The sequence below is a fragment of the Monodelphis domestica genome, chromosome 1 (genome assembly GCF_027887165.1).
Source record: "Monodelphis domestica isolate mMonDom1 chromosome 1, mMonDom1.pri, whole genome shotgun sequence".
Classification (NCBI taxonomy): Eukaryota; Metazoa; Chordata; class Mammalia; order Didelphimorphia; family Didelphidae; genus Monodelphis; species Monodelphis domestica.
The window spans coordinates 11,877,162-11,897,344 of record NC_077227.1 but is presented as its reverse complement, the minus strand read 5'-3'; the positions used below and the strand labels follow the sequence as shown (position 1 = coordinate 11,897,344).

The following is a 20,183-nucleotide window of genomic DNA, read 5'->3' as shown; positions in this document are numbered from 1 at the left end:
CTCCCTCCCCCTTCATCTCTGTCTCTCTATCTCTCTCTGTCTGTCTCTCTCTGTGTCTCCCTCCCTCCCTCCCCCCTTCATCTCTGTCTCTCTGTCTCTGCCTCTCTCTCATTTTTCCCAGCAAGCACTGGGCTGGATTATCACATCCTGACAATTATGGGCGGCCCTTGGCCAAAAGGTGCCGTGTGCCCACGGAGGGCCTGGAGACCTGAACCCTGGGCTGCTGCCATTATTTTATCCAATCCAACTGAGCAAACCCTGAGTAAGCCCCTACTACGTGCTGGGCATGGAAGACCCAGACAGGGATGATCACAAGCCTCCTTGTGACCCATCATGACTTCTTTCCAAACCTTTTTAGAGACCGATAGAGGATTCGGTGCATTGAGAGCCAGGGCCAGAGATGGGAGGTCCTGGGTTCAGATCTGACCTTCCTAGCTCAGTGTCCAGCCCATGGAGCCAATGCCCAGTACGGATTGGCAGACAGAAAGGAAGGGCTTAAACGAAGACAGGTGCTCTGGGTGCTGAATCACAGGCTCGGGCTAAAGACTTACGGGCAAGGCAGTGAGGGGAAATGACTGGCCCAGGCTCACACGGCACTACAAAGACTTCAACCATCCCAGGCTGCGAAGCTTCTAAAGGACAGATTGGTGTCTAACATGGAAGGCAGCCCACAGACCCGAGCTTTACCCCTGGCTCTGCTTCCTACTCCGGAGCCTTCGGGCAAGTGAGCAGCTGCCTGAGGCCTCAGTTTTCTCCTCTCTAAAATGGGAGAGCCGATGGCCAACCTCAATCCATCATAACAATGAGGGTTCCTATTCTCTCTCTCTCCTGTGAGGCTCGTGACAGCCCTCTGAGGTTGCTGTTCAGTCGTGACCCTGTTTGGAGTTTTCTTGGCAGAGACACCCGAGTGGTTGGCTATTTCCTTCTCCAGCTCATTTTCCAGAAGGGGAAACTGAGGCAAACAGGGTGAAGTGACTTGCCCACGGTCACCCAGCTGGTCAGCATCTGAAGCCAGATCTGAGTTCAGGAAGACGAATATTCCTGACTTCAGGTCCGCGACTCCATCCGGGGCACCACTTTGCTGCCCGCCTTTCCAGGTAGCCCATTTTAAAGATAAGGAAAATGTGAGGGTACTTTTAAAACCCTAAGAGGCCTCACCACCCCCTTTAACAACCAAAAAGAACCCCTTTCAACAGAAAAGTTCTCCTGGGGATACCCTGTAGAAGAGAACCCTAAATGTCATCATCCTGAACGCATCCAGGCAGGGAGTGGCAATGAGGCAGGCTGAGACTCCCAGAGAGCTGCAGTAGTAGTGAAGCACTTCACACTCTCATCTTGTCTCCATAATAACCCTGGGGGGGGGGGGGTGCTATTCTCACCCCATTTTACAGATGAGAAAACTGAGGCAGACCGAGCTGAAGTCACTTGCTCAGGCCAGTAAGCAGCTGAAGCAGGATTTGAACACGCGTCCTCCTGGCTCCAGGATGGGTGCTCTATCCTCCATGCCCCCAGCCTTGCAGATACTCAATGTTCCCTGAATTCCAATGTCTCCTCAGAGAAGAGCCCGGGGGTCCTGGAGCCCTGGAGGATGCTGGGTAAGTGGACACTGAGGCAGAAATCTGCTCAAGGATTGAACCACGAGTTTGAAACTGCTCTCTGGCCATGGAACGGGCAGAGCCCGGAAGCAGGAGGCCCCAAGTTCCTAGCCAGCCTCAGACACTCACTAGCTCTATGTGACCAACCTATTTGCCTCCATTTCTTCACCTGTAAAATGGGGTCAATAACAGCACTTGGCTCCCTGCACAGTTGGGAGGACCAAATGAGATCACCATGGTAGAGCCCGTAGCCCCGTGCCTGGCCCATGGGAAATCCCATAGAAATGTGAGTTACTATGACAATGGAATCGTTTATTCGGTTTATTAAGAGCCTACCATGGGCCAGGCAGGATGCAAAATGTGGAGCTACAAAAAGAGGCCAAGAGGGCAAAAGGCACAAAGCAAGCCCTAGCCAGGACACGACACGTGGGAAGTAAATAATGAGGGGCGGCCCAGGAAGGAAGGAGAGTCCGGGAAGGCTTCAGGGAAAGATGGGATCTGAGCTGGGGCTCAGAGGAAGGCAGGGAAGGCAGGGGAAGGGGCCAAGCATCAGGGGCAGCCCAAGAAAACGTCTGGAGGCAAGTGAGGGAGAGTCATGTTTAAGAAGGCTGGGAAGGCAGGAAGGAGCCCAGCTATACAGGCATTTTGGAAGGCTCTGAAGGCAGCGGGGAGCCCCTGGGCAGGGGCAGGAAGGCAACCTAGTTGGACCTGAACTTCAGGAAAATCACTTTGGGGGCCGAACGGGGGACGGCCCGGGAGAGACATGAACCAGATGGACCCACTAGCCACTAGCACAGCAGCCCAGGCAGGAGATCAGGAGCCCACAGCAGGGGGTGACAGTGTCAGCAGTAAAAGCAACAGTGAAACTGACCCAGTGCCTTGGTAATAGATCAGATTGGTAATAGATCAGAGGGCGGAGAGGGAAAGAGAGTGAAGAGTCCAGGGTGACTCCTGAGTTTTAGGACTGGGAGGACAGTTGTAGCTTTCCTAGTCATGGGGAAGGTTGCCTCCAGGACACCCAGCTATAGATGGAGTCCCAAAAGCAGGCGATGCCGAATGGGAGATTGGGGCGGGATAGGCAGGTGAGAGAATCATCAGTAAATCCACGGGGCGGATGAAATCACCAAGTGAAACAGTATACAGGGAGAAGCCAGGAGAGCCCAAGCCAGAAGCAGAGGGAATCAAACCAGGAGCCTGGGAGCTCCCTAGGAGGCGCCTTATCAAATGTGGCCTGAATTCAATGAGAAGAAATGCACCCTCCAATCCGCATGACAGCTAGAAAACTCCAGCCTTTCCTCACTTGTCCCAAATAAACAAAGCCACAGGGCTGGAAGCCTTGGGCTCCGGCACCAGGAATCAGGAAAGTCTGGCCTTTCTCTTGCCTTCCAGGGCAACCTGTCTTGGACCCAGAAACACCCTGGGCCAGTTGAGAAAAGGTTCGGAAGCTGGAAACCCATGGGTCTGACAGGTACAGTGGGAAGAGGTATTCTCTTGGCATTTTCTTCTCTGGCTCATTGTACACCTGAGGAAACTGAGGCAAACCGGGTCAGGTGATGATCTGCTGAGTAAATGGTTGGTAATCTTAGAGGAAAGGCATGTGGGGTGGAAGGGGAGTCAGGAAAGGTGGCTTGAAGAAGGTGGCTTTTGACGTGAGTCTAGAAGGAAGCAGCTGGCCTAGATAGATCATCTCTACAGTTCTTTCCAGTTCTAGAGTTAGGATGTGTTTGAGGCTCAGTTTCCCGAACTGCCCATAGAAGATCCCCAAGTCCCCTTTCCAGCTCTAACTCCATCATCCAAAAAAATCACTCGGCCTCAGTTTCCCAAAGCTACCTAAAAGGAGGAGGAGGAGGAGGAGGAAATGGGCTAATGACCCCTAACTGCGCCTCCAGCACATCTAGTAGCCTGCCATTCGTTCCTGGGATTTCTGCAAGCAAAGGACCCTGGGAATACCAATGAAAACACCCTCCTGTTGCCCCTCCTGAGTGGCAGCTAAAGCCTGCGGCCCCATCACCCTCAGCAGCAGCCCCGGCAGGCCCCAGTAGGCCAAGGAAGGCACATTTCAGCGCTGGAAGGTTGCCACCTGCTGAATCACCAACATCTCTGGGCTTTCCTTGGCTCGCTCCCATCCAAGGGCTGACCAGACAGCAGGGACCCATCCCCTCCCCCAGCCCACTCCGCTGGGGAGAGCCAATAACCTGGCCCGGCCTCAGCAAAAACTGGGGAGAGAGGAGAGAGGGGAGCCCGGTGCGTCCCTCCCCCTCCCCCTGCCCCTGCCCCTCCCCCTCCGGAGCCTGTCACTCGGGCAGCCCCAAAGCAGGCAGGAAGGGTTCGGGAGGCCCCCACGGGGCCCAGCACTGACCCTGCCACCCAAGCGGCAAAGCAAACGCAAACACTGTCCCGAGCCCAGAGGCTGTCGGAGGGGAGGAGCAGCTCCCCGGGCCGCGGCAGCCCAAGCCAGAGGCAGGCCTCAAGGCCGGCAGCAGCAGCCTCCCGGCGCTCCCCCTTTCTCTCCGGATTCCCCCAAGCCAGCGGCCAGCCTTCGGAAGGCTCGCCAACATCTGGTCCCCACTTGGCCGCCTCCTCTCGCTTCCTCCCTCCCCCACCCCAGCCCCCAGCAGGCTTGGGCAACTGGCACCCTACGGCGGCGGCGCGAACGAACGGGTTAACCCGCGTCAGCCTGAGCCGGGTGGGAAAACCTATCAGCTCCGGCCCCGGGCACCGAGTACCCCCCAAACCCACCTCCCTAGAACCACCCTCAAGCCCGAGTTGGGGCTGCAGGAGGCGGGGAGGTCGAGGGGGCGGGCTGGCAGGCACCGGGGAACTGCCCTTGCCCACAAGCCCTGCCCCACTGAGCTGATCCTTCCCACCGGAGGAGGCGGCGGCGGCGGCGGGGGGCCGGGATGGCAATCGAGGTCCTGGAGGGTGGCTGCCTCGGCCAGGCCCCGGCCCCGGAGCGGGGGACGCAGGGAGTGCAACGCCCCGGGATCCTCCCCGTCCTGCTAGGCCTTTTCCCCAGTATCCCCCGCCCCCCACCCAGTCAAGTGTGCAGCCAGCCCGGCCGGGATCCGCCTCCAAGGCCCGGGGGTGTGTGTGGTGGGAGAGGATCCGCTCCCAGCTTCCTCCCTCCCCACCTGTTAGGGTACAGGGGGAGGGGAGGGACAGAGGGTCGCCCCGGGACTGACGAAGTAACACCGCGTCGGGGGTGGGGGGGGGGGTCCTCCAACAGCCCGGGAGCGAGGCTCTCTCCACATCCCGGGGGCAAGAAGCTCGGGGCTCCATCTTTCGGGGTCAGCGAGCTCGGAGAAGCCGGGAAAGCTGCAGGGCCGGGGCCAGGGCCAGGGGCAAAAGCTTCCGGCTGGATCTCCCTAAAAACGCCCGCCCCCAGCCACACTCCACACTTCTTCAGCGCCCCCCTCCCACCCCCGCCCGCCCGCCCGAGCTGTCTCACGCTCGCCCGGCTCTTACGGCACGCATCACCTCCTCCAAGGTGTCCACTAGCAACTCTCTCCCAGCCTTCTCCCCGCCCTCGACACCCTCCAGGGACCCGACTGGACTAGGAAGACGCCGGGCGCCCCCCCCCCGTGCCCCAGTTTGGGGATCCCAGCCCCCCCCTCCGGCCGGTCTCCCGGCGTAAAGGGCGGCGAGGGAGGTGTGTGGCCAAGTCCCGGGGGGAGGGGGCACAAGGGCTGCCAGCCGTCTGGCTGGAGCTGCTACATTGTATCCTCCTGTCCCCGGCCGCCCGTTACAAAGTAGCGAGTTCTCGCCCAGCCGCCCAGGACTCACCGAACTGGTGAGCGCCGCTGCTTCCTGCTGCCTTCCGCTCGCACAGCCAGGGAGCCCTCAGCGCGCTGGGTCCGGCTCGGCTCCGACCTCCCGGACCTCCTCGTCGTCCTCCAGTTCCCGGCTCCTTCTTCCTCCTCTTCTTCCTCCTCCTCCTCCTCCCCCTCCTCCTCCTCCTCCCCCTCTTCCTCCTCCTCTTCCTCCAGCTCCTACCCTTCTTGCTCGCCGGGGGGGAAAGCTTCCAGTCCCTGCCTCCCCTTCTCCTCCTCCTCCTCCTCCTCCTCCTCCCCCTCCGCCTTCCTCCCCCTCCTCCGGCTGCTGCCTCGGTAGTGCGAAAGCTTCCGACTTGCAGCCCAAGCCTTGCCAGAGCTGAGCATGCCCAGTGCCGCCGCCCCGCCAGAGCCCAGCCGAGGCTCAGGCTCGGGCTCACCGGGCGGATTGGGGCTCTCCAGGTTTTCGCGACGGCCGAAGGGAGGGTGGGGGAACCTGCTGGGAGCGGGAGGAGGAAGCGCAGCCCTGGGTTCAAGCCCCGGGGAAATGGGGAATGGGGAAAGGGGAAAGCCTCGGGATTCCAGTTAAGCGGCCAAGATGGCAATGACTCGGGCCCTGCCCTCAAGGAGCTTCTCTGGCATCGGGAGGCTCCTGCTGACGGATCTGATTGCCCTGACTTCAGACTTGTTTGCTGAAAGGCTGGGAGGGAGGAGAGCGCAGGGGGGCACAGCTGAGGAAGGCGTCGCGGAGGAGGGGACTCCCGAGCTGGGCATTGAAGGCCGAGACGAGGGAACGCTTGGAAGCCCTCCGAGACCCCCTAGGTTGCTTCTAAGTCCCACTCCAGGGTCAGCGCTTAGTGGAACACCCCCCCCCCCAGTGCCGCCCGGCTGTGCACTTTGTAGTGTGTGACTGTGGACATCAGGAGGCACCCCGAGGACTGAACTAGGGCGCGAGCCTCTCTGGAATGACTCCGGATTGGTCCTCAGCCCTGAGCCACCTCATAAATTCCTGGAGGGCGGGCTCTGCCCTCCTGCCAAGCCCGGAGGTGCTTAAGGAAAGCTGGTTAAGTCAAGCACTCTCCTGGCTAGTCCGCTACCAGGAACGCGGAGAAGCCGAAGCCCGGCAGGCTCGGGAAACCCCGGGCCCAACGTCCTGTGGCCAATAAGCGATGGGAGAGGGCTGTCAAGCCCAGGCAGCCTCTCGTCATCGCCGGCGTCATGGCTGGCTTGGGCAGAGCGCGGCTCAGGCCACTTGCGGGGGCTGAGGATTGGAGGGAATGGGCGCTGAGGAGACAGCCGCCGAGCTGGCACTTAGTAGGCCATTTAATCATAAACGTTCCCTTCTTTCCCTCCCCCCTCTTCCCCGAGTGACTGAGGTGCTGGGAGGGGGCAGGGAGGAGCTGAAGACTTTTCGGCCACCCAGAACGGAAACCAGCCAGTGTTTACTTTAAGACTCTGGGGAGGGAGGCCCGAGTTCGAGGCTTCCGTCTGCGGTTCAATCGAAAAGACTCGGAAGCCCAACCGAATCGCCGCGGCGTTAAAGCAGCCAGGCTTTGTAATAACGAAAGAGGGTCGCGGCCCCCTCCAGGCCCTGGGGTTACTCCGCCCAGATTCGAACCCGGTGACCTCCCGGAGTGGGAGGGCCAGGCGGGAGCTGGCGGCCGGGGGGGGGGGGGGGGGGGGGAGGGAATTAAGTGCGGAATCTGAACTGGAGGAAGACCCAGGTTCCAATTCTGCCTCAGGGGAGACCTCAGTTTCCCCAGGCCCTTAAGAGTGACCCAGGTACGTGGGGAGAGGCCCCTAGGCGGAGCCAGTCTCCCCTGCATCCAGCCTGGCCTCGATTCCCTGCTGGGGACTCCCCTCGAGGAAGGCTCTCCAGGGCCCTTGGGGGACTCCGATCGCCGGGCTCCAGCCCGGTCCGGGTCGGTGACGTAGTCCCCGCTGCTCCTCCCTGAGCTCTCCCTTCCGCACCTCCCAGCTCACGGCGGGGCTGCGGCTTCTCGAGCCTGGGAGGTGCGGCCGGGCTAGCGGGCCAAAGACCCCCTCCTGGAGGCTGCCCCGGGACCGGGAAAGCGGCGGCGGCGGCCCCCCACACCCCAGTGGGGTCTGAGCAGCAACAGCCACGTGACTGTCCACGGCGCCCAGGGCAGCCATCTTCCTCCGGCCAGCCCCCTATGACGCCGGCCAATCGCCAGGGAGGGCAGGGCAGGGCAGGACGCGGAGCCCGGAGCAGGCTGCGCGCACGCCCCGCCCAGCCCCGCGGATACCTCTCCGGTCAGCCGTCACTTCCCGCCCCCTGCTCATTTCCTCCAGTCCGGCCAGCTTAGGCCTCCGGCTCTTCTGCGGCCCCCTTCGGAGGCGCGATGCTGCCCAGTGCAGGCCCCCAGCGCGGAGGGAGGACCTGCTTCCCATCTCAGCAGCTGGCATGCAGAGTCCAGGCAGGGAGCCTGAGGGGTGCCCGGGGCAGCCCCCCTTTTTACTGAGAAGGAGCGAAAGCCCCGGGAAGGCACGCAGGTAAGCGGTAGAACTGAGAACTCGAAGGGACCACAGAGGGCTAAAGCCCGACGGCCCAGTTTACAGAAGAAGAAACTGAGGCCCGGGGAAAAGACTTTGTCTCCAGATCCGAGATTAAGAGCCGCAATGGCCCCCTTGGGCCAACCCCCTCCGGCATTTCATTGCCTCAGGGAACCCCCAGTGGGGAAAGACCTCTGGGGCGCAGTTAATAGCTGGAGGGTCTCCTGGGAGCAGTCAGTCAATCCCCGGCCTTTGATTGGGTCCCCGCTAAGGGCCCACCCCCGGGCTCAGTGGTGGGATGAGCCAGGCGCTGCCCTTCTGGAGCTCAGCCTCTGTCTAAAGGGGAGACCACCAGCAAACTGAAGGCAGGCGCTCCGGGGACAGCTTGGAGAGCCTGAGGGGCTTCGGAGAAAGGAGGCTGCGCTGTCCGGTTTGGGATTGGGCGGGAGAGGCGGAGCTGAGAGGCCAGAGCCCAGAAATGATCTTGAAGTGCTCGGGAGCTGATGAGGTCACAGAGCGAGGTAGTACCGAGGGAGAAGAGGCTCAGAGCAGAGCCCTGGAGGTTGAGGACCAACGGAGGAGGCCCAGGAGGTACCGGAGGCAGGTGGTGTCCTCCTTGGGCTTTAAGAGAGCCCCGAATTTGCCTCTGGACCAGACCTGGGATTTGTTGGCTGACTAAGGGGACCCCCGCCCCCCCCAGACTGATCTTGTCTCTTCTGAGACCCCAGGGCCACGCAGAGTTCTGCCTCACCTGCGGAATTCCATACATCCTATGGGAGCCCAGCATTTGAATCCAGGGCACACCAGCCCCAGGGCCAGACTCCCTTCCGGTCACAGCCATCATTTTTACTGGTGAAGAAACTAAGGCGCCCAGAGGGCAGGAAGAGCCCCTTCATAGGATCATAGATTTGGAGTGGGAGCTTGGAGGCCCCGGAGTCCAAACCCCCCCTTTGACAAATAAGGAAACTGAGGCATGGGGACGAGCCTAGAAGATTTTTTTTGGAGTTTGTTTTTTACTTAAACCCTTTTCTGGGGCAGCTGAGTGCTCAGTGGATTGAGAGCCAAACCTAAAAACAGGAGGTCCTGGGTTCCAATCTGGCTTCAGACACTCCTTCAGCATGCCACCCTGGGCAAGTCACTTCACACACACACACACACCCAATTACCCAGCCTTCACCCCTCTCCTGCCTTAAAACCAACACACAGTAGTAATTCTAAGGCAGATGGTGGGGGTTTAAAAATAAAGAGGGGGCAGCTGGGTGGCTCAGTGGATGGAGAGCCAGGCCTAGAGATGGGAGGTCCTGGGTTCCAATCTGGCCTCAGACACTTCCCAGCTCTGTGACCCTGGGTAAGTCACTTGACCCCCATTGCCTAGTCCTTACCAGTCTTCTGCTTTGGAACCAATACACAGTATTGATTCTAAGATGGAAGGTGAGGGTTTTAATAAATTAATTAATTAATTAATGAACAAATAGATAGACAAATGAATAAATAAATAGAATATAAAATAAAAATAAATTAAATTTTTAAAAAACCCCTCCTATCCTCAATCAATACTAAGGAAGAAGAGTGATAAGGGCCCAGCAATAGGGGGGAGGGGGGGAGTGACTTGCCCAGGGTCACACTGCTAGGAAGTGTCTGGGGCCAGATTGGAACCCAGGACCTGCCACTACCTCAGTGTCCCCCAGAGCTGGGTTTGAGATATCAGCCAATAACCTTTTGGACAGAGTACCTGGGAGAGCTGGGCCCCTGGGCCTCGGACCTTTAAACAGCAACTCCTGAAGCTCAGAAAGGTAAAGCATTCGCAGGCAGCCACAGATCAGGCAGAACTTGATCTCAGGACTTGGGCTCCCGGCCTCTAAAGAAGGCCACAGCCACCCTAATTTCCTGGCTTGCTTCCCATCAGGCTGCTATTGGATGATCTCCTGAAGAAGGGCGGTGCGGTGGGAGCTAGATGTTGTCGGTTTCCCATTTTGTAGGCCTTGGGCTTCCCCGTCTGTCCTCCTTTCTCCGATGAAAGACTAGCTTGGGTAAGTCCTTTAGCACTGGCCGGGCTGGCTGTGGGGGCTTCAGACGGGTCTGCCCCCTCCCCTCCGTGGTCCAGCCTCACCACAGGAGGGACAGCCCAGGGGGCCATTGTTGGGGGAGGGGATTTCCTGGGCCCAGAATAAGGAGAGGGCCCCGCCCCCACCCCCACCCCAGGGCTCCTACAGTGGGACCAGCTGGAAAATGGGGAGGGGAGAGGAGATCAGGAGCCCTGGCACAGCCGGAGGGGCCAAAACCACAGGGCAGCAGCTCTATATGGAAGGACCAGGAAGGTGGCGGGAGGGAGAGGTTTGCCTTTGGAGAGAAGCTTCTGGCTGGCTGTGGTCCTTATTCGTGTCGGTTTTTGTGGCCATTTTCCATGGGGGGCCGGAGAGGGGGGAATAAAGGCTTCCTTCTCTGCATTTGTGCCTTTGGATATTCATTTGGAAACTGAAGAGCCCGCCTCGCCCCCCCCCCCCCACTTTGGAATGTCTTAGAGGATTTTCCCAGAGTGCACCCCCCCCCAGGGGCACAAGAGAGCCAAGTGCAGCCCCTGAGGCCAGAGGCATGGGGGGGCGGGGGGTAGGGCACCCCTCAGCAGCCTTCTAGCCCTGCTTTTAAGACTTCTTGTGGATCCCCTAAACACTGAGCCGTGCTGAGCGTTACTATGAAAAGTGTTCATTGCCGGGGGCTCCCAGCGGAGAGTCTGAATGGGCATTGCCCACCGGTGGCAGAACCGTAGCTGCTACAAATATCCGGGAATGGAAGCCATCCGAATTGTCTTTGGGGCATCGTGGTCTAGAGGCAGCTAGATGGCTCCGAGGATAGACAGCCAGGCCCCAAGTTGGGAGGGCCTGGGTTCAAATTTGGCCTCAGACACGGATGACCCTGGGCAAGTCACTTAATCCCAGTTGCCCTGGAGTGGATACATAGTACTGATTCTAAGGGGGGGAAATTATTTTTTTTTTTAAGTTAAAAACTCTTACCTTTTGTCTTCATATGAATTCTGTGAATTTTAAAAGTCTCCATCTTGGTCTAGCACCCAAAAATTGTGCACACCCACACTACACGGGCATGTGCTAGTCAATGACAAATCAGAAATAACTAACTGCCCACCTGGGCTGTCCTAAGCCAAGCTAGAACCAACCATTGGATTTTGTGAGACACAGGAAGTGAGGTAGGGAACAGCCTCTGGAATTCGCTCACTTCCTGTGGAGAGAGCGGAGACGCGAGTTGGTGTTAGGAGCTTGGAGGGAGAGGACGCCCGCAGACAGCTTTCCTTCAGATCGGTCACGTGAGTCAAGGACTGATTCTTTCCACCTTGGCCCTTTGGGCCTAAAACTCCCTCTGCCTTGGTCAGAGGTTGAGTAGCCCCTTTCCCTTTTCTCTTCTCTCCTTCTCTCCCTCTCCTTTTCCCTACTCCCGTTGTGATTAAACCTCCATAAACTCCATTCTGACTTGAGTGTTCATTTTAGGAATTTCATAAGTAAATTCCTTGGCGGCCATTGTTCAATATTACAGAAATCTTGTAGCCACATTTTAGCCATTACAATATTATAACCCTCGCCCAGAGACCTAAAATTTCCTCTTTACAGTTTTGGCGAACCACTACGGGAAAAAGACCTATATCAGTCTTCTGATCTCCTTACTAATCACCTGGGAGAAGTCCCACCCCGGCTACCCCCTCTGGCTCTTGGCCCTGCCTTAGTGCTTGGAAGGTTTCTAGAACCTCAATAAATTTCCTGAATTTTCTTGCCTTTTCACCCCACTTATTGCTCACTCTGTCAGTCCTTTTACCAAATACCTTGGCTTAAAGACACAGCTGCCAGAACAGGTGAGTATAAAACACCTTTTCTCTTTTCCCTTTACCCCTTAAGTTAAATTGGGGTCAACAGGATTTTTTTTCCTTCTCCTCTTTGTCTCTCATTTCCGTCTCCTTTTACTTTAAGGAGGTGGCTCAGTAGATTGAGAGGCAGGCCAGGCTTACCTAATCAACTGATTAGCAACGAGGAACCTCAGGAGAAGGAGCTCTTAGGAGCTCCTAGCCGGCAAAAAACAGCTGAATACAGCTAGGGAGCTAACTTAAAACCCATTTTTTTTCTGTTTCCTGGCCTTTCTAGTCTTAAAAATTTAAGTGGGCTTTGCTCAAGGAAGATAGCACATGGTCCTAGCGGTTTTAGCCTGAGGGCCAAAGAAGATTGCTGGGACCCACCCACATACACTTTGTAAAGAAGGAGAATTTACAATACAATAGGCCCTTAGCCTGTATAGGGTTGTAGACTAGGGAGCCACCTACTGTAAAAAAGAAAAGCCTGTGGAAAGTTTGTTGCTTTGCCCTGCTCCCCACGTACTTTGTGAAATTACAAAATATACATATAAAAATGAGTACTACATTCTTTGACAATTATACGGCAGCTGAAGTAGGGGCATTGAGGAATGAAGGATACCTCCAAATTTTTATATTAATAGGTACTGTCATTTTTGTAATCCTCAATACTATATTTAGAGATGAAAAAATAAGAAAAATTGAAGATAAAATGCAAGCCCAATTAGAAGATCTAAAAAGTCTCTTACAGGATCAATTGGCAAACACCCACTCTACCAGAAACAGACCTGTTTCTGAACCTTTGAATGAGGAAATTTCCTTCCCTGAAATAGAGATGGAAAACACCTTCCCTATAGCCCAGTTAACAGACTGCTTCTCTCGTGTAGTGCAAATCTTGTCTGAATTTAATCCCCAAAACCCTTCCCCTGCAATCCCAGCTTCTCATGTTCCTTCTCCTACAGAAAACCAAATTCCAATGCAAGGGAAATCTTGTCCTCCTAGAGAAACCTGTTCTTGTCAAACTGACCCACAGGTGCAAAATTCAACTAGAGGCCTGTTTCCTCTAAGAGAAGTACCTGAAATAGGACGAAATGGGGATGTGGTGACTTTAAGACATAGGATACCGTTTACTCCCCAAGAAATAAATGAATTTACACGAAATATCCCCACATATGAACAAGATCCTTTTCTAGTAACAAAAAAGATGGGAGACATATTTTTTCAGTATAATCCGTCTTACAAGGACGTTGAGAGCTTACTACAGGCTTTTTTAAGTGAACGTGAAAAAAATAAAATAATTGCTCATGTCAACAAAACCCGGGGGCGTAATGCAGCACATTGGCCATCTCAGGATCCCGAATGGGACTATAACAATCCTGAGGATTATCTACAACTCTACCGTTGTAGAGAGGCCATCCTCACGGCCATGAAGGAATGTGCCCACATGAGATTGAAGCATTATTGGTAAAACATAGAACACAGGCATTCTCGGATCAGAGAATTACAAGGTATGAAATAACCTTATTAAATAGTGAAAATATTACCTTGAAACGCTGTTCAACTCTTAACCCTGCCACCTTGCTTCCAGATTTACCTACTTCAGGAGAACCACTACATAACTGTGAAACATTAGTGTCCATGGCAGAAAAGCCTCGAGATAATCTCTTGGACACTCCCTTAGACAATGCAGATCTGATTTTATTTACCAATGGTTCCTCTTTTATGAGGGATGGCATACGTTACACTGGAGCTGCTGTAGTCTCAGAATTTGCCACTGAATGGTCAGCTTCACTACCTTCTAACATTAGCGCTCAAGGAGCAGAGCTCATAGCTCTAAAACAAGCTTGTATGATTGCCAAGGATAAAAAGGCAACAATTTATACGGATTCTAGATATGCTTTTGGCATTTGTCACTCAGTCGGGATGCTTTGGCTCCAAAGAGGATTTTTAACCTCAGCTGGAAAATCCATAGCTAATGCAGAAATTATTAATGAAGTTCTTTCTGCTCTCAAACTGCCTAAAGCCTTAGCTGTAGTTCATTGCTCTGCCCATACAGGTGGCTCTGACCCTGTCTCTAGAGGAAATGACCGAGCAGATGCCGCTGCAAAACTAGCAGCCATAGAAGGACCTGGATTAATTTTAACATTAACGACCACAGATAATTTAAATTTATCACTCTCCTATAATGAAAAGGAAGTGGAAAAATGGAAACAAAAATTTAAAGCAAAACAAATTAATGGAGTGTGGGTGTCATCTGAAGGAAAACCCCTGCTCCCTAGAAGTTTCTATCACCAAATTTGCCAATCTGTTCATAATAATGGTCACTTTGGTACCCAGGGCATCGTGGACTCTGTTAAGAGAGTATGGATAGCCCCTGGTATAACTACCATAGCCTCTAAAGTGTGTTCATCCTGCCCTACCTGCCAGGCATATAACCAACATGCCTTTCGTGGTAAAGCCTTTGGTGGACGTCCTCTGGCTTACACACCTTTTGAGCACCTGCAGATAGATTTTATAACGATGCCAAAGGCTGGACAATATAAATTTTGTTTGGTCATAGTAGACCAACTGACCAGATGGCCAGAAGCATTTCCTACAGCCCGAGCCACGGCGGCTTTTGTTGCTAAGGTGCTTTTAAAAGAAATTATTCCTCGCTTTGGCCTACCAGCACGTATTGACTCCGATAGAGGGAGTCATTTTACCGATTCTGTCTTAAACCAGATATATTCTTGCTTGGGGATAACTCCAAAATTCCATGTTCCATATCATCCCCAGAGTTCAGGCCAAGTTGAGAGGATGAACAAAGAACTTAAAACTATGATTGGAAAATTATGCACTGAGACCCATTTAAAATGGCCTGAAATTCTCCCTTTGGCCCTATTTTATCTTAGAAGCAGGCCTAGAGGAGACTTACATATTTCACCATTTGAGATGCTTTTTGGACATCCGCCTATACAGGCTAAGCCTTTCTCCCCGGCTTATACATCGCTATTAGGGGGAGATACTACTATTGCTTCCTATATACAGGAGTTACAGCACAAACTACGTGAACTTCATGAATCCAGAGCTGCAGTACAAGCTGGACCATTAGACTTTTCTCTGCATGACCTGAACCCAGGAGACAAAGTTTATATTAAGAACTTCCAGCGTACAGGAGCAACCCAGCCTTCCTGGGAAGGACCATTCCAAATATTGTTAACTACTCCAACATCTATAAAGGTTGGAGAAAAGGACTCTTGGATTCACTGTTCTCATGTAAAGAGAGCATCTTCTGTTGAGACTGATTGACTGTATCCTATACATACATTGGAGATAACTACCCATTGACAAGTTGAACTGTTTTATTCTGCTTTTGACACATTGAATTCCTAAATTTAATTTTTCCTTTTTTCTCTTTTCCTTATTTTATTATTATTATTATTTTTACATTATTTTATTTTTTCCCTTTTTCTCATTTCTATGTACTTAAGGTACATATGATCAATATTAAAATTTTATTCTACAATATTAGTTTAAATATATATACTTGTTATTATTAATACGCACCCAAATAGCTTTAGACTATGGGAACCTGCCATTTATTGATAATTGTTGTGGGACTATGATTAATGTTTGTGTCTGATTCTAGGAACGAGATCAAAAAAGGAGCACAGAGATAACCTGGATAATGCCAAAAGAGCTCACAGGTCTAAAAATCAAAGACCAATCCAGGTAGGATTAATGCATTTCTAAGCCAATACTAAGGACTTGAATCTAGTGTGAGACTCGGGGTTGCGACACTTGACAGACGTTAAGATGTAGGCCTTCCCTGTATCCACACTCTTCGTGAAAATACCTACAGACAAGTACCTAAGGTTGGCTACCATCCTGGCTCCATCCATCCCTGAGAACGAAGGTAAAATCAGACGAGGGAATAACACTTCCCTAGATATAAAAAAAGAAATCTGGTCCACTTTTTTCTCTCCTATAGTATGGCAACTTCCTGTAGCCTTGGCTACAAATGGGGAAGTAAAATATGCTGCATTCTGTCCTACAGACTTGTGGGATTAGAAATTACTTAACTAGACCCTAATACAGGGGCCTGTAAAAAAAAAAGAAAAAAATTTTTTTTTTATTCTTGCTTTCTCAAATTTTATATACATAGATTTTTTTTTGAATTTTGATACTAATTTTGAATTCTTCTTTAATATAGATATGTATATATAAAGGGTTTATATTTTTCCCTTAATTTTTTCCCTTTTTTCTTCTTTTGATTTTGAATTTTGATTTTATTTTCATATTGTTTTGTTTTTCTTTTGGATTAACTCACACACTCCCACAACTAAAACTTGAATCCTCAGCTGGACTCAGTGTTTTTTTCAACACTTTCTTCAGGGGGGATTGTATTTCATCAAATCCAAGATTTAAATTTTGTTCGAGATAAATCTTCAGAGAAGAAGCTTGCTAACTAACTGAATCCAGAGAATGAACTGTTTGCAGAAAGATATCTAAACCTTTTCACTACAGGAAGATCCAGAATGAACCTTGGGGTGTGGTTGATTGAACATTTTTTAATGTACACTCTTATGCCAAAGGGGACTGCCCCCTAATTGGCTTTTGTCAATGCGCCCAGCAAAACATTGGTTTGCTGTCTTTCTCTCTCCTCTGTTTCCCCATATTTACAGCTATTATAATTTTCCACTTAGTAAAAAAAAAAAATTTGTATACACTTACAGTTAGAAATTTTTGGGGTGCAGTATGCTTATGTTTAGTGATCAATTGGGGAGACTAGTCTCCCAATCATCATCAGGGGGGATTGTGAATTTTAAAAGTCTCCATCTTGGTCTAGCACCCAAAAATTGTGCACACCCACACTACACGGGCATGTGCTAGTCAATGACAAATCAGAAATAACTAACTGCCCACCTGGGCTGTCCTAAGCCAAGCTAGAACCAACCATTGGATTTTGTGAGACACAGGAAGTGAGGTAGGGATCAGCCTCTGGAATTCGCTCACTTCCTGTGGAGAGAGCGAGACGCGAGTTGGTGTTAGGAGCTTGGAGAGGGAGGATACCCGCAGACAGCTTTCCTTCAGATCGGTCACGTGAGTTAAGGACTGATTCTTTCCACCTGGGCCTTTAGGCCTAAAACTCCCTCTGCCTTGGTCAGAGGTTGAGTAGCCCCTTTTCCCTTTTTCTCTTCTCTCCTTCTCTCCCTCTCCTTTTCCCTACTCCCGTTGTGATTAAACCTCCATAAACTCCATTCTGACTTGAGTGTTCATTTTAGGAATTTCATAAGTAAATTCCTTGGCGGCCATTGTTCAATATTACAGAAACCTTGTAGCCACATTTTAGCCATTACAATATTATAACCCTCTCCCAGAGACCTAAAATTTCCTCTTTACAATTCTAAGACAGAAGAGCGATAAGGGCCAGGCAATGGGGTGTGAGTGACTTGCCCAGAGTCACAAAGCTAGGAAGTATGTGAGGTCAGATCGGAACCCAGGACCTCTCATCTCCATGCCTGGCTCTATATCCACTGAGCCACCCAACTGCTCCCCATATTGCTTCTGAAATTGAATCCAGAGCTCTCCAGTCCTCTCACCAGTTCTGATTGCCTTCCAGATAACCAATGACTTTTTTGCAATGTGACTCCTGAAACCAAACAGTGATCTGTCAGACAACTGTCACTGCCACTCTTGGATCCCGCTTGGACCCCATCTTATTGATGTCTGCGACCCCCTGGCTTCATTTGACCGCTTTATCACACCATTAACACCATGACACCTTCAAGTGGACTCACACTGACACATTTTTCCCACCCTGTAACTTCCTTCAGATAACAGGGAGGGCAGAGTTAGTTTCATCATTTGAGATGGAAAGAGTTAAACATGTAATTCTCTTTGAGAGGTTATCCTGCCTCTGAAATATACAGTTTACCCAGAATAGCCAATAGCAGCTCTTTCTTATCGGGGCTTCTAACAAAAAGGGAAACACAACTCAGTCCAAGAAGACTCTGCCACTCATCCTGGGCGACCCCAGAAGTGGGTTAGTGTGGTTTCGCTCCATCCTTCCTGCTCCATGTGACAGCTGCTTGTGTAAAAGGGAGCCAGTTTCAGCTGACTATAAAAGGAAACTTTGTCATCATTAGAATGGTGCAAAAATAGAAAGAACTTCAAAATGTCCAGGTTGTCTGACCACTTGTAACAAATATTGTAAATAGACTGCATCCTTGGGGGAAGGTTTAGGTTAGATCAGGCATCCTTAGCCTTTTATGGGTCATAGACCCCTGACTGTGAACCTCTTCTCAGAATCCATTTTTATTTCCTACATTTGTAACTGAAGAAAATGATCAATTTCAGTTCAAGTGATGAAAATAAAGATTGAATTTCTCCCCATCCAAGTTCCCAGGGACCCTGATATCTCTTATCACTCCAGAACTAGATCTCTGATCCTATTAAATACTGCCTTTGTTGGTTAGTACCTGTATGACCCTGGGAAAGCAACACACTCTTTGGGCCCCAGGTTCATTCTCATAAACAAGGAGATTGTACTAGGTAGCCTCTGGGATCCATTCCACCTCCAGACCTTTGTTCCTGTGTCCTCTCAGAGCCTCAGTTTCCCCAAATGTAAACTTCTCCATTGGTCAAGTTTCTCCTTTGCAAAATGGAGATAAAAACCCTCCCCTACTTGGTTGTAAGGCAATTAAAATGAATGTACAATAACTCGAGTATTATGAGATTTATTAATAACAACTTGAAATAAAGGACTAGAGTAAAACCCACCTAACTCAACCCTGAGGAAGAGAGGGCGGAGACACCAAACTATATACAAATGTGACCTGCAATGTGGTGGAGAGAGGAGAGGAATTCTGGGAAATACTGAAGGACTTCTGGGGGATGAAGTCCAAGGTTCAAAATTCTAATTAATACAAGGCCATGTGAATAGACGAGATTTCTACTTTTTTCAGTGGGTTCTAGTAGCCAAGAATAAATCCACTTTCAGGAAGAGAAGAGCAGTCCTGAGAGGTGTCTGGAACCACCCAATGAGCTGTTGCATGAAAAGATGACCGTTCACAGCAGGAAGTGGGCTACTTCAAGACTGACTCACTTGTTCAGCTTCAACAGAAGAGCCCAGGGTGAAACTGAGGCATTCTCAGCTCTTTGGTGTGGTCTTCTGGAAGCAATTCCCCAATGGGAAACCCAAACCCACTGAGTAAGACCAGGTGAGCCAGGTAGAACGGGATTCCCCTCCTGCCTCTGCCTCATCCTTGATGCTTTCCTCACCTCTTTAAGCCTTGATTTCCCTCTCTGTAAAATGGAGAGAATAATGTCCATACTAATTAGCTCTGCCAGGTGTCTGAGGATCAAAAGAGAAGGCCACAGAGCTGCTTTTACAGAGCGTGCCAAGTCCTGTTATTAAAGGGATGTAAACAACGTTCTTGGGCCAAAGCATTTCACTGTCTGAGCACTGAGATCGAGCCGCCAAAAAAGATTTGTTGCCTCCAGAAGCTCATAGTACAGGCTGGGGGAAAGCGAGAGTTTGAACGAGGGCCTGATTTTTATTACTGAATATCTTCCTCATCTTCCCTAAAATATGAGCTCCTGAAAGGGAGGCACCTGGAGGTCAGCCCCTATTCAGAACTAGCGCTTTAGCCCACACCAGTGTTGCCCTTTTGACAGACCAACCCAGAGGACACATTCATTTCGAGCAAAAGGCATTTAATTAAACAGCATCACCTAGGAAGGTAGAGACAAGAAAACTATGTCTCCCCCTCCCCCATACCCATAAGGTGGCACTTTACTGACAATTCCTACACCTGAGAGATGCATAGGGAATATGCCAGGAAGAAGGAATGGATCACAAATGTGCCCAAAGCCACCAGCCCTTCCCTACCTACTGAGCTTCCCTAAACTCCTGATGGCTTCTGCTGAGCCATACAAATCACCGGTGTCACCTGCACTGTGCCAGGATCAGCTGATACAGGCTGCAAAGAACAGAAAAGGCCATCCAGTACAACCCCATCATTTTATGAAAAAGGCCTGACTAAAGTCATAACAGAGTCAGTAGCAAAGCCAAGATCTGAAACCCAGAACTTCTGATTCCCAATCCAGTCCTCATCCCCTCTCCCAGGCTCCTTCTCCACTGAATCCTTGCCATCTGCTAAGCTGCCTCAAAGAAGAGTGGTTATTACATTTTGTATGTGTTTAGCCCATAGCCTCAAGTCTATTTTATTTTCATCCAAAGTTTGACAATAAAAACCCTTGGATGGACCAAGGATGACTTTTTTTTTTGTATTTGAACATTTTTATTTAATTAGTTAATTTAGAATATTTTCCTATGTTAACATGATTATGTTCTTTCCCTCCTCTCCTTCCACCCCCTCCAGTAGCCAACAAGCAATTCCACTGGGTTTTACATGTGTCATTGATCAAGACCTATTTCCATATTATTGACATCGGCATTAGCGTGATCGT

General features: G+C 51.3%; 2 protein-coding genes across 9 annotated transcripts in view; one reads left to right on the top strand and one right to left on the bottom strand.

The window, feature by feature from the left end:
• The window catches only part of SGMS1 (sphingomyelin synthase 1), a 248,507-nt gene extending 242,207 nt beyond the window's left edge, over positions 1 to 6,300 (bottom strand). For 2 of the 7 annotated variants that reach the window (XM_056819143.1, XM_056819145.1), the window contains exon 1: positions 5,379 to 5,741. The gene's annotated coding sequence lies outside the window, so the exon portion shown is untranslated. Of the gene's footprint in view, positions 1 to 5,378 lie in introns of all 7 variants that reach the window. The other 5 variants (XM_056819151.1, XM_056819157.1, XM_056819149.1 and 2 more) reach the window with 4 other exon arrangements.
• A 755-nt stretch (positions 6,301 to 7,055) lies between these two features.
• Positions 7,056 to 19,942, top strand: LOC130457502 (uncharacterized). 2 transcript variants are annotated; one of them, XM_056819185.1, is made up of 3 exons: positions 7,068 to 7,879; positions 9,786 to 9,909; positions 11,500 to 13,347. In XM_056819185.1, exon 3 carries the CDS (start codon positions 12,286 to 12,288, stop codon positions 13,195 to 13,197), a length of 912 nt encoding a protein of 303 aa, XP_056675163.1. In that variant the 5' UTR covers positions 7,068 to 7,879; positions 9,786 to 9,909; positions 11,500 to 12,285; the 3' UTR covers positions 13,198 to 13,347. The 2 variants fall into 2 exon arrangements, 1 of the variants encoding a protein (XP_056675163.1); XR_008916763.1 differs by lacking the exon at positions 11,500 to 13,347 and adding an exon at positions 17,332 to 19,942 and having other exon boundaries at positions 7,056 to 9,909.
• The last annotated feature ends 241 nt before the right edge of the window (positions 19,943 to 20,183 follow it).

Coding starts and splice junctions, on each gene's coding strand:
- LOC130457502 (XM_056819185.1), top strand. CDS start 12,286: ATGAGTACTACATTCTTTGACAATTATACGGCAGCTGAAGTAGGGGCA.